Source organism: Zootoca vivipara, chromosome 8 (genome assembly GCF_965207765.1).
Source record: "Zootoca vivipara chromosome 8, rZooViv2.hap1.1, whole genome shotgun sequence".
NCBI lineage: Eukaryota > Metazoa > Chordata > Lepidosauria > Squamata > Lacertidae > Zootoca > Zootoca vivipara.
Genome location: NC_142591.1, coordinates 52076497 through 52095059, shown reverse-complemented (window position 1 = coordinate 52095059; position 18563 = coordinate 52076497). Strand labels below are relative to the sequence as shown.

The window sequence follows — 18563 nt, the reverse complement described above, 5'->3', positions numbered from 1 at the left end:
TGGAGAAGCAATGCAACAAAACTGTATAGAGCAGTCAAAATCAGAAAATGGAAGTTCTTTTGACAATAGCAGAATGGAATTTTTTTTGCTCAGTTTTACCTCTAATTCTGAATTAATTGGTTGCATCCTAAGATGGAAAGAGATTTTTACTGATTTACTTTCCTGCTTGCAGCTCATATCACCCTCACCCCGAAAAACAGCATAAGAGGTGACATGGGGGATTACAAAGGAAGATGGAACTGGATACAGTTGCCCCCTCTCTTTCCATTCAGATGCCCCTTTTGGTAGGAAAGGACTGTTTGTGAGTGGAAAGTCACCTTTAGATCCAACACTGTGTGTGTGTGTGTGTGTGTTTTAATGTCCAGTAAGGACCCAGGTGGCGCTGTGGTTAAACCACTGAGCCTAGGGCTTGCTGATCAGAAGGTCAGCGGTTCGAATCCCTGTGATGGGGTGAGCTCCCGTTGCTCGGTCCCAGCTCCTGCCAACCTAGCTGTTCGAAAGCATGTCAAAGTGCAAGTAGATAAATAGGAACCGCTACAGCGGGAAGGTAAACGGTGTTTCCATGTGCTGCTCTGGTTTGCCAGAAGTGGCTTTGTCATGCTGGCCACATGACCTGGAAGCTATACACCGGCTCCCTTGGCCAATAATGCGAGATGAGCGCGCAACCCCAGAGTCAGACACGACTGGACCTAATGGTCAGGGGTCCCTTTTCCTTTACCTTTTAAAGCCCCAACTTACATATGGTACCATGCCTAAAGCTAAAACTGTGTGTTGTCAAAACACATTGGGTTAAATGGGGAGTAGGTTTACCAAAGTCATTTCTCCAGAATCCCAGTCTCTTTCCTTACCCTTTATAACTCCCCCCCCCCCGGGTTGTTGTTGTTGGTGTGTTGTTGTTGTTTTTTGCTACTCTCATAAAGCTGAATGCGCACAAATTAAATGTGTGTACTTTTCAGGCTTACTGTATAGCATAATAGAGGTGAATTCAAAAGGGAAATAATACTAAGCAAAAATTGACTGTGTTAAAATATAGCTGTCTTTGTCATATTAGGGAGTCACCTATTCACATATTGGAGTGCATTGCCCCCCCTCCCCCCATCAGATTAATTCAGCTAGAAAATCGGTTCTGTAAAAATTAATAGAGAATTAGTAAGAATAATTCTGGATTTCACCCCAGGAAACCCAATTTCCTTTCTTTCTGCATAGTACAGTATCATGTGTTCTGATATGCATTAGTATGGAATGTTTTCATAGTAAGCGACTTTAGGTTTTCAGCCTAAGACTACCACAGTAATGAGAACATATGAAAAGCACAGCCTCTTCATTGCTAGTTTTAAAGTCAAAGATGCTAATGAAGCATCTGACAGGTTAAATGTGGTGTATAATATACATTTTTGTGTAGCAGCAATGTTAATATTAAGACATATTTTTATGCTGCAGTTTGATTGCTACATTGTTTTTAATGGTGTGGCGTTGATTAATTCTACTGCGTTTCTTTCCAGTATAACTTAGGCTATCTGACAAACCGGGTCTATAAAACAGTACTTGCAAGCAAGCATCATTGATTCCAGCAAAACCTACCGGTCCTTTCAAGTCCTTTCAGGGTTGAGGGATGAAAATTATCACTTGGACATTTATTTTCATACTAAAGCTCTATGCTTCACAAACACTAAAATATAAAAGTAATGGGTGGCAGACTGCATGGCTGATGTAAGGAAAGAAGAAGAATGAGCAGAAGGAAATAATTTTCAATGGGTTTTTAAAATCTTGTTTTATCTATACAGTATGTGCCACTTTGATAGCTGAAAGTGAAGTAAAGATTTTAAAGAAAAGGGGGAAAGGGGAAAATACTCTAAAATGCAAAAAAAGTACATTCGGAATGGAATGGAACATCATGAACCTCACATGTTCTAACAAGGTGCAGTTTGATCTCTTTAAATATAGAATAAAAGACAACCAAAAATCACAGTAAGAAGAAGCAAAGAAAAAAGCATGTATCATATGACAGGACTCAATTATTACTTTTGGATAGCTTTATTAGGGAAGGACAAGACTTAGTCCCTGGTAGTGCTGTATATTGTTGCAAGCAAAGATCAGATTGCTATCTAAAAATATGTGGGCCTACGTATATGTACAACTTTGGAAACGAACTATGAAAAACCAAACCCTGCAACAAACCCAGATACCAACTCTGTCCCTGTATCCACGAGTGGCTGGCGTAGAGGACAAGTGCCACAGACCTAATCTCCTGACGTTGTGTTGCTGACATATACTGGGTAGTGAGGGGCAGGGCACAGTGGCAGTAAGGTTAGACTCCCCCAATCTCACCACCACCCTGTCCTCACAGTCCTGGTGTCTGGCAGTGACACTACTGCTATTAGGCAGCTTTGTGGGCCCAGTGCTCCCCATTGGCCATTACTGCTTTTACCTACTTGGGCAAAAATACTACAGAACCTAATAATGTCAGCCACAACTTCAAGGATTCATTCACCTGTTCATCTTCCAATGTGATATATATCATCATCTGGCAGCAATGTCCTTCTGCATTCTGTCTTGGACAAACAGGCCAGTCTCTGCACAAAGGAGTAAATGGATACAAATCTGTTATTAATATGTATATATTGCTTAAGACATTTGATAGTTTTTTAAGGTGCCACAAGACTCAAGCATGCCTTTTAGTATCTTTGTCAACAGTGTGCATTTTCCACTGTTTGGAGAGAGGTAGCATGTATGCAGCAATAGGACCATACTGGTATTTCATCAGACTGAAAAGATGCGGGCATGGTGAGGGGTCCAGTTCATATGGTTTGTAACAGTGACCGCAAGGAGCTAATGCTGCTTGGTTACTTTCTGAGTAACAGTTACTAATTACCTAGTACAATCAGTGAATAGATTATTGCATCTGCAGCCATTTAGCTGCCTTAAATTTCCATGGAAATGGGGTTCTGTCTGTTGGAATGGCTTTTTCCTTTTGCATGTCAAGGCCACCAAGCCAGCCCCCCTGTTGGAATAAAGAAATTCACACTGACACAGAATTTTGATTTAAGGTTAATGGGCAAAATTTAGGCCACAACTTTATTGATTATAGCAAATGTTAGCGGTATTGGCTATTTGGCATTCAAAATGATTGGCCAAGAGGCCTGGGCTGATTGTGGTGCCACCCTGGCATGAGGGTATTACTCCACCCATGCCAGGAAGGGGGTGGGGACTGGCTTGAGGGCCTGCCTGCAACCAGGACCATCTTATAAGATGATCCTATTTGCTGCCAGGAGTAGCCGCCATTGAATTGAATGGGACTTAGTTGTAAGTAGGCATGCATAGGATTGTGATGAACCTGTTTAAGGTTGGGTCACTACCTATATTAAAATAGTTGGGGAAGCTATTCAAATGGCATGTTTAATTAATAAACATCTATTTCCTTTTAGGGGACTCTGAATTTGCTGCTTCAAAAATCGGTTATGCAGCACTCAACATTCTCCTGGTCTTGAAGTGGAAAAATAATGTTTTGCTTGAAGCACTGCTCTTTGTCTAATGTGAATTAAAGAAACTGATGAACACTTCACAGGGAAAATGTACCTTCTGCAGCAATATGCTCTTGATGACTTCTGCTTGACTTAATTTATTGTGTGTGGTTTTTTTTTTTTAAATGATTGTGACTTATTGCTGTTGTCTGTCCAATAAAGAAATACAGTCATACCTTGGTTTAAGTATGCTTTGGTTTGAGTACTTTCAGTTTAAGTACTCCGCGGACCCGTCTGGAATGGATTGATCCACTTTCCATTACTTTCAATGGGAAAGTTCGCTTCAGGTTAAGTACACTTCATGTTGAGTACTCCACGGACCTGTCTGGAATGGATTAATCCACTTTCCATTACTTTCAATGGGAAAGTTCACTTCAGTTTAAGTACGCTTCAAGTTAAGTACTCCACAGACCCTTCTGGAATGGATTAATCCACTTTCCATTACCGGTACTTTCAATGGGAAAGTTTGCTTCAGGTTAAGTTTGCTTCAGGTTATGTACAGACTTCTGGAACCAATTGTGTCCTTAAACCGAGGTACCACTGTAGAAGAAATTCTTTACAGGATCATTGACTTAGACATATCAGTGATGCGGTTGGACATTTTTTGCTGAGTGTTAAGATGATTTATAAAGTAGATTGAAGTGTTGTACAGTAATGTATTATTGTCAGGGGAAGAGAAGCTGTCACCTTCTAGATGTTGCTGGACTACAACTCCCATCATCCCTGACCATTGGCCATGTTGATGGGAGCTGGAGTCCAATAACATCTGGTGAGCCAAAGATTCCCCAACCCTGATTTTTTAGTTTCACACTATCTTAGTTTCTTTATGCGTAGTTGAAAAACGTTGACCACTGCTTGGTTCTTCAATACTCCTAATTTTCAGAAAGAATAATGCTGTGGCTTTCCCTGTTTTAACAAATCATGTCTACAGTGTCTATTCCTAGCTACAAAAATACTCATTTCCATTGAAGTCACTATGATGTAAGCATGTGAATTGGGTATAAGCTGCAAGGCTTGACCCGCTGAAGATGCTAAAGAGCTTATTAATGATTAGGTTGCATTTTGCTACCACACTGATATCATTCTTTCAGTAAAGTATGGTCAATAATATTAGTATCTAATAGATTTATGGGGAAAGAGAGGTGGATCGCAACTGCTGGAAAGCAGTCAAATTTTAGTGATTGAATTCAAGCTACGGTAGAATTAGTCATTGAACAAGCATCAGGAAACAAAGCCATTTCTATGTAACCCAGAGGAGAAAGGTGGCATATATTTATACTTAATTACTATCTTTTCATTTTCAAATACTTTGATGATAGTCAGGATGTCATTATAATTATTATATATTAGCTTCACTTATTAAGTCATGCTCTGTGCTTTGCCATGAAGTGTTACTGGGCATATTTTACAGTCCAGTTAAGAGACAATAGTTTAGACTCACTTAGCTGGTATTGTGTCAGGCAATTCACTCACATTGCTGACCTTTGATACATACTGGAACCTGATAATTTGTTAGAATGTGAATGACTGGATCCTATAGGATATAGCATACTGTTGTGTCACAAGACCTGATATTGTAGGCAGATACACTGACACATCTCAGTTGTGTTTTAGATTAGTGGTGGGATGTGAGGTTCTTGCTTTTATAAGTTCATTGATACAGTTGAAAAAATAGAAATTATCTAATTTGTTAGTTTCCACATAGTGTGCATTTCTTTACTATTATGTTGTGAGAGAAATATTTATAGGACTTCTGTTTCAGTGTATCTGAAGAAGTGTGCATGTACACAAAAGCTCATACCAATGACAAACTTAGTTGGTCTCTAAGGTACTACTGGAAGGATTTTTTTTATTTTGTTTTGACTATGCCAGACCAACACGGCTGCCTACCAGTATTTATAACACAGTTCCACTATGTCTAAACTATCTCCAGAAAAACATAGGTTGATTTCCATATAATAAGTGAGCGTGTGAGACTCCCACAGTGAAGTCACCATCATTTCACTCTGCTTTATGTATTATGCAGATGCTCTTAACCTGCCCTCCATTCCTCAAATCATGGATATCCTCACAGGTGTACACATCCTTTACATATAATGCTGCTACTCCTCCCTTCCTGTTTGGTCTATTCCTTTTGAATAGGTTATACCCCTCATTTTCTACATTCCAATAATGAGTCTCATTCTCAGGATCCAGCCCTGTGTGACATGTAGCAAGGTGAAGGTGAGTTAGTCACAGGTAGCTTGCTGAGAACATTAAAACTTGTGGTTTAGTTTGTTCTACATTGCCATAAGGCAGCTCTAAAAAGGATACCATGTTAAGGTTGTCTTTTTGCACTTTCTCCTTGATATACAGCGCAAGTTGCTAATAATTCCTTGTGCTTCCCTGCTGTTTTTTCAGTAAGAAGCAAACTGATTGTATGTTTTGCTTGTTCTTATCTTGGTAAATGGATGTTTGGGTTAGAATCTCCAAGCCACTCAGTCATCCAAGGCATGTAGAACAGATTTTCGGTAGAATACCCTGATGATTCAGCTCCAAACTTACTAGCAAGTATCTGAGTCAAACCTGGCAGCCATACCTTATACTGAAGGTAGGTGGGATTGATGGGCTTCTCCTGTTGACCCACAGAAGACCAATTCCCTTGTCCAGAATGTAGGGATCTTGGGACTTTCCCAAGGCATTCTCAGTCTTTCATTGATATCCTAGATTCTGTTAGGAGAGGCCCTTCCTAAGAAGTTCTTCTTATTTGATTGGAATACATGAATTCACAGAACTTGACACACATGTCTTTTCCTTCTCCCATTGCAACTTTGACAGTATTGCTTACAAATTTATGGAGAGCAGCTCAGTGGTGCCCCCCCCCCCCCGGGCAGGGTTAACTTTCAGAGTAACTTCCCAATCGCCTTCTAAATCTGGCCCTCAGACAGTCCAGGAATCAGCATGAATCATACATGAGTAGAATGTGCCCTTTTACTTAAAATGGAAGCGAAAGGAAAGTCCGATGCTGTAAAGAAAAATATTGCATAGGAACCTGGAATGTAAGAACCATGAATAGAGGTAAGCTGGATGTGGTCAAAAATGAGATGACAAGAATAAATATCGACATCCTGGGCATCAGTGAACTAAAATGGAAGGGAATGGGTGAATTCAGTTCGGGTGACTATCATATCTACTACTGTGGGCAAGAATCCTGTAGAAGAAATGGAGTGGCCCTCATAGTCAACAAAAGAGTGGCAAAAGCTGTAATGGGATGCAATCTCAAAAATGACAGAATGATCTCGATACGAATCCAAGGCAGACCTTTTAACATCACAGTAATCCAAGTTTATGCACCAACTACCGGTGCTGAAGAAAGTGAAATTGACCAATTCTATGAAGACCTACAACACCTTCTAGAAATGACACCAAAGAAGGATGTTCTTCTCATTACAGGGGATTGGAATGCTAAAGTAGGGAATCAAGAGATAAAAGGAACAACTGGCAAGTTTGGCCTTGGAGTTCAAAACGAAGCAGGGCAAAGGCTAATAGAGTTCTGTCAAGAGAACAAGCTGGTCATCACAAACACTCTTTTCCAACAACACAAGAGACGACTCTACACATGGATATCACCAAATGGGCAGCATCGAAATCAGATTGATTATATTCTCTGCAGCCAAAGATGGAGAAGCTCTATACACATAGCTGCCAAGTTATCCCTTTTTTGCTTCTTATAGCAAAATTCCAGCTTAAACTGAAGAAAGTAGGAAAAACCACTGGGCCAGTAAGATACAATCTGAATCAAATCCCTTATGAATACACAGTGGAAGTGAGGAACAGGTTTAAGGATTTAGATTTGGTGGACAGAGTGCCTGAAGAACTATGGATGGAGGCTCGTAACATTATACAGGAGGCAGCAACGAAAACCATCCCAAGGAAAAGGAAATGCAAGAAGGCAAAATGGCTGTCCAACGAGGCCTTACGAATAGCGGAGGAGAGGAGGCAAGCAAAATGCAAGGGAGATAGGGAAAGATACAGGAAACTGAATGCAGATTTCCAAAAAATAGCAAGGAGAGATAAGAGGGTCTTCTTAAATGAGCAATGCAAAGAAATAGAGGAAAACAATAGAATGGGGAAAACCAGAGATCTGTTCAAGAAAATTGGAGATATGAAAAGAACATTTCGTACAAAGATTACCATAATCAAGGACAAAGGTGGTAAGGACCTAACAGAAGCAGAAGACATCAAGAAGAGGTGGCAAGAATACACAGAGGAATTATACCAGAAAGATATGGAGGTCTCGTACACCCCAGGTAGTGTGGTTGCTGACCTTGAGCCAGACATCTTGGAGAGTGAAGTCAAATGGGCCTTAGAAAGCACTGCTAATAACAAAGCCAGTGGAAGTGATGATATTCCAGCTGAACTATTTAAAATTTTAAAAGATGATGCTGTTAAGGTGCTACACCCAATATGCCAGCAAGTTTGGAAAACTCAGCAATGGCCAGAGGATTGGAGAAGATCAGTCTACATCCCAATTCCAAAGAAGGGCAGTGCCAAAGAATGCTCCAACTACCGCACAATTGCGCTCATTTCACACGCTAGCAAGGTTATGCTTAAAATTCTACAAGGCAGGCTTAGGCAGTATGTGGACCGAGAACTCCCAGAAGTGCAAGCTGGATTTCGAAAGGGCAGAGGAACCAGAGACCAGATAGCAAACATGCGCTGGATTATGGAGAAAGCTAGAGAGTTCCAGAAAAACGTCTACTTCTGCTTCATTGACTATGCAAAAGCCTTTGACTGTGTCGACCACAGCAAACTATGGCAAGTTCTTAAAGAAATGGGAGTGCCTGATCACCTCATCTGTCTCCTGAGAAATCTCTATGTGGGACAAGAAGCTACAGTTAGAACTGGATATGGAACAACTGATTGGTTCAAAATTGGGAAAGGAGTACGACAAGGTTGTATATTGTCTCCCTGCTTATTTAACTTATATGCAGAATTCATCATGCGAAAGGCTGGACTAGATGAATCCCAAGCAGGAATTAAGATTGCCGGAAGAAATATCAACAACCTCAGATATGCAGATGACACAACCTTGATGGCAGAAAGTGAGGAGGAATTAAAGAACCTTTTAATGAGGGTGAAAGAGGAGAGCGCAAAATATGGTCTGAAGCTCAACATCAAAAAAACCAAGATCATGGCCACTGGTCCCATCACCTCCTGGCAAATAGAAGGGGAAGAAATGGAGGCAGTGAGAGATTTTATTTTCTTGGGCTCCTTGATCACTGCAGATGGTGACAGCAGTCACGAAATTAAAAGACGCCTGCTTCTTGGGAGAAAAGCAATGACAAACCTAGACAGCATCTTAAAAAGCAGAGACATCACCTTGCCGACAAAGGTCCGTATAGTTAAAGCTATGGTTTTCCCAGTAGTGATGTATGGAAGTGAGAGCTGGACCATAAAGAAGGCTGATCGCCGAAGAATTGATGCTTTTGAATTATGGTGCTGGAGGAGACTCTTGAGAGTCCCATGGACTGCTAGAAGATCAAACCTATCCATTCTTAAGGAAATCAGCCCTGAGTGCTCCCTGGAAGGACAGATCGTGAAGCTGAGGCTCCAATACTTTGGCCACCTCATGAGAAGAGAAGAATCCTTGGAAAAGACCCTGATGTTGGGAAAGATGGAGGGCACAAGGAGAAGGGGACGACAGAGGACAAGATGGTTGGACAGTGTTCTCGAAGCTACGAACATGAGTTTGACCAAACTACGGGAGGCAGTGCAAGACAGGAGTGCCTGGCGTGCTATGGTCCATGGGGTCACGAAGAGTCGGACACGACTAAACGACTAAACAACAACAACAACACTTAAAATGCATCTCTGGGTTATTTGTGGGGCATAAGAATTCATTCATTCATTTTCTTTTCTTTTCTTTTCTTTTCAAAATATAGTCCGGCCCTCCACAAGGTCTGAGGGACAGTGGACCAGGCCCCTGCTGAAAAAGTTTTCTAACCCCTGATCTAAGTCATATTTCTGGCTAAGCAAGTAAAGGAGAGCAATTATAACAACAACCCTTTGTGGGGTATCCGAGTGCATTGCCCATTGCAGTTTCCCCTTGGCCACAATATGGCCAGAATGGAAGCAAAGTAGGCAGAGTGGAAGCAAGAGTTTGAAAGGAGATAGAATTCGGGAGAAAGCAAATTATACCTGTGTATGTTCTTCAAGTCATTCAGGAATACTTGAGCATTATAAGCCACGTTGCTGTGGCTTTAAACCAGGCTTCCTCAACCTTGACCCTCCAGATGTTTTGAGACTACAATTCCCATCATCCCTGACCACTGGTCCTGCTAGCTAGGGATCATGGGAGTTGCAGTCCAAAAACATCTGGAGGGCCTAGGTTGGGGAAGCTTGCTTTAAACAGTGCTTCAGTAAACATGCACCTGAAGGCAGAATAATTTCAGGTGTTCTAATGCTGCTACAACAGTTTTAAAGGCTACTGTATTACCCAACTCTCTCTCTTTCTCATGCCCAAGCCCCTTTCACAAAATACGGTAGTCCAATTATAAGAATACACTTACAGGACTTTGTGCTGATGAAAACAAACACAGCATAATTCTGAACGTTTGAAGAAGAAAAGAAACAAGTTTTCTTTTGTCTTGCTGACATCCAGCATAATTCACTTGGTTCACTGTTATTTAGAAAATTATTACTCTGCTTCTGTTGGATATTTACCATCTGCCTAATTAACACCACCAGCCAGCAGGAAGGGGGGACGGGGACCTTAAGCAATCAAATTATCATTTAGGTGGATGACTTTACATTAATTTGTATGTAAAAATAATAATAATTGTAATTTGGAATGTGGTTACAAATATACAACTTGATCCAGCTGGATAGTGCAGGCCTGGAAGCAGTACTATGTACATGGATCCAGGCTGCATCCAACTCCTGTTGTTGGACTGAAAGTCATGAGAGCTACTGCTGCAAACAGATGGTAGGAGCATAGCTGCCAAGTTATCCCTTTTTTAAAGGGATTTTCCCTTATGCTGAATAGGCTTCCTCGCGAGAAAAGGGAATACTTGGCAGCTATGGGTAGGAGTTGTCAGTACCATTAATTTGTTGGGTGGACAGTGGGTGATACTGTCAACACCATTCACATTCTCTCCCAAAACTGTTTATTTGTTTGATTGATTGATTTATATGCACCCTTCATCATAATATCTCAGGACGGTTCACAGATTGTAGGTCCTGGGTGACCAAGTTGATATCACTAACAGTCTTGATTGGTGTATACAGTATGTGTGTAAGGTTAACATTTGAACCTGCAAATGTGCATAGAGCTGAATCCACTTGTAGATACCCATATAACTGTATCGTAAACAGACTTACATTCTGTTTCTAGGTTAATTTGGTTCTTCTAGTACAGCTGAATAATGTATTCTTCTCCTGTACACCTCAGAGCAACATTGAAGCACAACATTTCTTCCTCCCCCCACTTCTATTATTTTTGTTCTTGAGTGGCAGAGAATCTTATGAGGTCTTTTTGATCCAATGTTAATTTCATAAATTGCATTCCACTTCCAAAGTTCCCATGAAAAGGGTATTCAACCCAATCAAGACTCTGAGAAAATTGTAATGGGGCTCTTGAATTCAGCTGCTTGGGAGGGGGGTTTCTATCTAATAGAAGCTGTGAAAATATCAAAGGTTTTATGCCTTTGAGGCAATTTTTATTCTACACACAGTAGTGCAATTGCTTTATTACAGTGTAAGGGTGTTTAAAATGGTCTCTTTTCCAATGCAGAAATGACTGCTTAATACTCTATGGGATTTGAAAAGGGAATCTGGTCATTTTGTTTAAGGTTTGCGGTGTTCTTATTTATCTGCTGCCTTTTATCCTACCCTATCTTAAGGCTTAGGGTTCATGACATTTTAACTGAAACTCTGCTTTTTCATCTTTCCACAGTCTTTTCCTGGCCCGAGTCTAGAAAGTGAAGATTTTAACATACCTCCCATCACTCCACCTTCATTACCTGACCATTCACTGGTACATTTGAATGACACAGAATCTGGTTATCCTTCACTGTGTCACCCTATCAACCATAATGGCCTGCTTCCATTCCATCCACAAAACATGGACCTACCTGAAATCACAGTCTCCAATATGCTTGGCCAAGATGGAACACTCCTTTCAAACTCACTGTCGGTGGTAAGACTTTTATCTACATATTTTTCAAAGCATGTTTCAAGTGCCCTTATATCCTTCTGTAATTGAATTTACGCATCTAGTACTGCTTTGTGGTTTGCATATGTAGCTTTCTTAATAGATTATGTCTGATATGCAGTGGTTTGAGATAGTGGCTGGTGAACTCTTCTTGATACAATTAACAATTGGACTCGGCAAACAAAACTGCCCCCACCCCCCGCCAAGAATCAGAAAATATTTGTTTCTCTTCCTGAGTCCAGAAACATTTAGCATGTGTTGCTCTCCTGATGAGAAGAATGGGGCCCAGATATCAGGCATCCCACTCCTTCCCTCAAATGTACTGGATATATGGTAGAGAGCTATTCCTTAGGCTTCCTGGTACCTGTAACACAAGGGAGAGAGGAAGGGAAAACCCTGGTTTAGGCTTCATAGTGGAAACTTAGAAGGTAAATGTATTTGATTCATAATTAAGCTAAGCATTGTGAGCTGGAAATATTTATAGTTTCCAAACCAGGCTGGTAAATTTTTTGGTTACATCACCTGCTTAGATTTAAACCTACATTGAGACACAAGTAGAGTTCTTTCAGTTTGACTGGATATGGTCCAAAGTAGTTATCCACAGTAGAAAACCATAGATCACATTTGTACCTGTGGCAAGAAATCCACAGCTGGCCCTGCTTTTTCTTGCTTCTTATTATCACACATGTTGTTCATTCCAGTGTTGGAAAATAGTTGAGACTAGACAGTCCACTGGATTTTCAATTCTCTTTTGAGGTCAGAGCTTGACCATAGTCCTTCTATTTTACTGGGTGAAAGGTTATTTTTAGTAATTTTGGGAACTACTTCAAATTTGCTTCAGTTTCAACTTACATATAAAATAAGCTATCCCAGCTTTACATAAAGGAAAGTGATCTGAATGATATGGAGGGTCTTAACAATAAAAAATAGTAAAAGTACCCGGAGAAGGTAAGGGCAAACATCTGGCACTTCAACAAAGTGCTCCAGCAGTGCTTCGTGGACGTGACCCCTTCTGTATTGAAGTTAGAGTTTGGAAGCTGAGTGTTCCCTTAAGTATTGAAGCTTCATATCTGATTCTTGCAAAGAAATGGGAACAATAGAACTTTGAGAGCTTATAGATCATTGCACTGAGCAACTGGAGCAAGGGAAAGGAAAGGGAGGCCAAGGGATGCAAATAGCCAACCTTCTTTTGAGATCTTAAAGTAAGGCAGGCAAATAGAAACTCAAAACATAAGGGGAGAAAAATGATTTAATAAGACTCAAATAGTTTGTTTTCCCTTGAATTATGTGTGATCATTGTTATTTAATCACAGGGTTTTTATTTATTTGTTTTATTTTAGGAAATGTATAAAATCATTCATATCAAAGCATTCTCTCTTTTTTTGTTTAAAAATACTTTTATTTCAAAAAAATTAAGATTACATAATAACAAAACCAGAAAGAAACAAATACAAAAATAAGAACCAACAAAAAGTCCTCAAATAAGAAAAAGAAAAAAGAAAGAAAAAAGGGGGGGAAAAGGATTCGAAAATCCCTCATTCACAAATTTACATAAATCATATCTTATACTAATCATGCATACAAAACTAATACTTCCACACGTACAGTATAAAATATAAATGCATACCGAAAAAAACAATGAAAAATTAAAGATACAAATAGAAACACAGATAAAAATAAAAATAAAAATAAAAGTATAGAGAATATAAAAAATGCTTCCGATTGTCTGTCCACTGTTATTTTACAATATACTCTTACTTGTTACGTTCCCAATTCCGGATAGTCTTTCTTACTTTAACCTAACATATATTATCTCTTTGTACGGATCTTAGTTTAAGCATACCACCAATTCCGAATTTAATCCCTCTTTCCTTAAATATTCCTCTAATAATTTCCATTCCCTTTGGATAATTTCCCTTTGGAAAAATCCATATCAAAGCATTCTCTAGGCGGTGTACAATAAATAAAATGTAGCACAGCGAAATCTTTGTTTAATTCATTCTTTCTCTGAGTTCATCAGAGCCCCGCCTTAACACTTCTCAGAAGGCTAAAACCTCAGTCTCGGCCAGTGGACGTCGTCAAGAATGTCATCCAGGCAGGAATCAAGCAGTGGAGCAATTGATAGGGGGCTAGCCCCCTGGAACTAGTGACAGATATTACAGGAAAGGGTACAGGCAGAATCATCCGTGATTCACACAAGCAACTTTCTTTCCAATTATAACACACAAAACTGTATGGAACCAACTCCTAGGGGCCAAGGTTCCTTTGTCCCTCCCCCCATAAAATAACTGAGCACACACACCCCAAGTTGATGGGTATTGCCATTCAAGTGGTCTGTGTGCCCCACATCATGTGATTGATTATGTGGGGTAGGGATCCAAAGATGAAGTAGGCAATTAGCTGCCAACTACTGAGTCATAATAGCTATTATAGCCCCAATTCTGTCACTACTCTTTTTCTTGTATCCTGGCCAAACTTGCAGTGGAACTTTTTTCTTTCCCACTTTTTCTTCACAGTCCCCAATGACCTAGCTGACCTCTTCAGCAAGTGCTCCTTCTATATCTTAAAATTCTTTTATCCTGCCTAAAACTAAACCTCATTTTCCCTGCCTAAGTCCCGAATCCATCATCCATCACACCTTTCCTTTTTCTTTAGCAGTCTGAGCTCGTTCTTGGGAGCTCATCAGTCCAAAGCAATTCAATATACCGTAGCACTTACTAGATTGTATTGAGATAAGACCTCATTCACAGACAATGGTTGTTTTGGAAAAGGTTGGTTTTGGGGGTTTTTATTGTAAAGTAAGGAACGAAGATTCTTTTTTTTTTTTGTACCAAAGAACATCTACGTTCTTTTAAAGGTCTATTATCTGCATGGCAGTTAAAATAGAGCACATATTCTTTCAACATTATGACATATTTTGGAAACTAAAGAAGGAGAAGATAAGATGGATTTCACTTTATCTGAGTGGTTTAAATTTTTAAATTGTGATGTTTAAAGTGAAAAAAGACAGTAAAAGGCAGTAAAAGTGATGGATTTATTTCTGAAATGCTCTTTTTTGTACTAGCAACAAAAGCTGGGATAATGCGGGTTTATTATCTAGCTTAGCATATATTCAAAGCTCCCTTTGCATTCTAAAGGCTACTGAACAAGTGTTTTGACAATGATTACATCAATAGGTAGAACAGAGGACACATGAAACTAAAGTAGAAATGTTTCTATAAGTTTGTAGCAAAGCAGCATATCAATACATTCAGATGCTTTCACTGTAGCATTTCCAATTTGCTGCTTACAGGAAAGAATGACATATTGAATAATACCACTTTCAAAGAGGACCATTGTTGTTTCCATTTCTGAAATATTCTTAAATGTTTGCATTATTTTATTTTATATAAATTTTTCAGTATGTCAGAATGTTATTTGATTTTTTTAAAAGCACCAAAGATCAGATAAAGTTACCAGATTCAGAATAATGAAATCATTTATTTAAAATAAAATAAATATCATAGGGATTCAGTTTCTTCATACAGAAACTCAATATCACAGCATTAGTGTTCCATCATATTGGCTGCAATAAAGGCTGCAAACAGTTATATAACATTTCTGCACCAATAGCTGATGCCTATTTTTTATTTTCATGAGGGGACTAAAGAAAGCATCTTACAAAACACTGGAGGAAATGGAACACCTCTACTTTATTTTTCTGTCTCATGTAACATAAAATTCTTTATTTTTTGTAACTGGTGGTAGTGAACCTTATGTAAGAAATGCCTGCTGTGTGTAACAACAGCAGCATTTTGTTATAGTTTGAGCTAAGCTCAAGTTACTTGTGGATCTCGGCTTGCATGTACTCAGAAGGATTTCTGACTTTCTCCCTTCTCGGTACCACTTTCCCTTTAACACATCAGAAACTTCTGACCATCTCTCTCTCTCTCTCTCTCTCTCTCTCTCTCTCTCTCTCTCTCTCTCTCTTTCTCTTTCTCTCTCATCTTCCACCACTTCATCTCTGTGTCCCATAAGTGTGAGCTGAACTCTGAGTGCTTTATACCTTCACCTGGTGTTGGCTGATTGGCTGATTACATTTGATTGCTATGTCATGCTGAAAACCAGGGCTTGCAGTGTGATAGAAAACAGCATCCCTGTGACCCAAATGTGGGGAGTAAATAACAAAATAATCAGCTGGGTGCCTGGATTCAAAACACAGAGCTAAACTCACTCTACAGCAGGGGAGAGCACCCAGTAGCAGAGCTTAAACTCATAAAAGTCAAGCAGCAGTATAACGTTAGGAATACAGTTTGTTAGACACTTTTATCTCATTTAGTCTGCTTGCAAACAGCACCCACCCCCTCTTTCTACCCCTCTTAGCATCAACAGGACCACACAATGTAAAGTAAGTTTTAAAAGCTTTACTTACAAAATGTTCGAAAGGTCAGATTCATGCATTTATCCAAGCAGCAGCAAGGAGAACACAGGCAGAATACGCCTGGGTAGAAAATAAAGATAGTTTCAAACAAGTGATCTAAGCTTGGATCTTGCTTAGACACGTCTTCCTTGATCATTGACATGGTGGAGAGAGAGAAGGAACAGAAAGAGAAGGCTTCACCTCCTGCCTCATCAGAGAAGAGGGGGGGTGACCTAGTCGAGCCTAGGAATCCAGTTTTTTTGTCTTAACCCCATCATACACTAACTAGTACTCATACATAGTTATGTTTGACTGCAATTTCCCACATGAAGATCTTGCTGTGACCCACTGACAATCTGCATTCTTCCAGAATTAGAACATTACTCAGTTGTACACTGAAAGCTTATAGTCTAAACTCTAACAGAGTGGGTGCACCGTAGATAGAGGGAGCAAAAAAATAGTTACACAAGTATAATGTAAATAATATGTGAAAGAGAATTCAATTGACCATACTTAGACTTAATTTCTGCCCAATGGCACAACCCTATACATATCTATTCTGAAGGAAGCTCAACTGATTTCAGTGGAATATATCTCCAGGTAAGTGTGTTTAGAGATAAGGGTGTATAGGATTGCACCCTAAAAATACTACCAAAACCACCAAATGATACAAAAGGCACTTTCTATATATAATGCACATTCCCAGCTTAACTGTCTACCCCAGATGGCTTGATTCGGAAGCTACGGCATTTCTCTATGCTGAGATAGCACTATATGAGAGTCCATAGAAAGTCCACACACACACACACACACACACACACACTTATATTAAACCCACCAAAAAGTAACAAACAAAGTTGCCTTCTCAAAAATACATGCATGTGCAGGTATATACACACTCACAGTTTCTCATTCAGTAATGGAGGAGCACAACTGGGTAAAATGGGATGATACTGCCTAGATAATATTGACTTCATTCAAGCAGCAATATTAGGAAGAATATGTAGATGCAAAATATCTTCAGTTTTTGAAAACTGAAAAAAGCACCCATCCGATTGTCTCCCCCAAAGCTTGCAGTGAAATATCATGAAATAATCTAAGAAATGCCTGATGTTGATGCAATATGGTGCTTTGTTCCCCTCTTAACAGAGATTCCATAGAGGTTGAAGGAAAAGAGAAACCAAACATTTATAAAATTGTTGCTGTAGATATAATTAGATCCATTTTAGGACCAAAAGTTTTATGTAGCAAACTGACAGAAGGATACACAATAATTATAGTTCGTTGACAAGCTGAAGAGAGTTCCCTTTTTATCTTGCAGCTTTAGAAACTAAACTGTAAATAAATATGCTATTTGACAGATTGTAATTGCCATCAGCAGGGCATCTTTTCATTTAATCAGATGGTGTTATTAAAAAGGGGGTTACAATTAAACATTTTATAATGTGACGTAGAACTCCATTAAAATTCTCCAGCAAACAGTAATTTGCATTTGATGCTTCTGCAGCCCCTTTCTATTTGCAGAAATGTTATTGGCTGTGACCTTCCACTGGATAGGTCTCTGTTTGCTGCTCTTTTCATTCTTTGATAAATGATATTGAGCATCCTGCCTCTCCCTCTCTCCCTGCCTCACAATGCACTTGAAAATACAGCATGTCTACATTAGATCCTTTTGACCCTTACAGTGGAACATGCAAAACAAACGAAATGAAATGTTGAATTCTCTTGATGTAGAATTAATGTTCTGGATTTATTTTGCAAATAGTAGGTTCTATCCAATTTGCTATTAAATCTGTTTCACTCAAGAGTAATAGGATTCCTTTAAAGGAAAAATAGCAGTTAGGGCTCAACTTAGGAAATAATTTAATATCACTCAGTGAAGAGTACTGTGGAGAACACGCACACACACACACACAGCGAGAGAGCTCACATTTCAGAAATGTTAAGGCAATGTCTCTTGCAGGGTTCCCCTTTTTACTTATATTCCTGTTCTTTACTAATGTTCTTTATAGAAAAGAACTGATTGAGCTGTAGCTCTATATCCTGCCTTCTGAATAAATACAAATCTATTTTTTTCTGTGGGTTTGTGTTATAGAGACTATACAGTGGAGTATTTGATCCAAAGTACTGATATAGACATCTCATTTCTGGATTGCCACAGACATACATTTCTTAAGAATAGTATATGTGTGAAGAAGAGAGAGCAGGCCCAGTATAATACATTTTGCTGCCTGGGATGAAGGATAAGATGGTACCCCATGATTCCACATGTAGAAGCCAACTGGAATGGCATTTCAATCTTAATTCTGAGCGGATACATCCAAAGCGGGGGGTGGGGGGAATATAGAATTCACACATGTTTTAGCCACACATGCTTTATTCATCGGTCTGCATCCTTAACTGGCTTAGTCTTTTCGCCAGCTTCAGCTTCTTTGTCCCTCCTTTCCCC

The 18563-nt window shown here is 39.5% G+C and overlaps 1 protein-coding gene across 4 annotated transcripts in view; it reads left to right on the top strand.

Annotated features, from left to right (window-relative positions):
• The window catches only part of TOX (thymocyte selection associated high mobility group box), a 197014-nt gene that overhangs the window by 110264 nt on the left and 68187 nt on the right, over nucleotides 1-18563 (top strand). For all 4 annotated transcript variants that reach the window (XM_035125639.3, XM_035125638.3, XM_088675561.1 and 1 more), the window contains one exon: nucleotides 11458-11700. In XM_035125639.3, the coding sequence (XP_034981530.2) occupies nucleotides 11458-11700 (243 nt within the window). The remainder of the gene's footprint in view (nucleotides 1-11457; nucleotides 11701-18563) is intronic.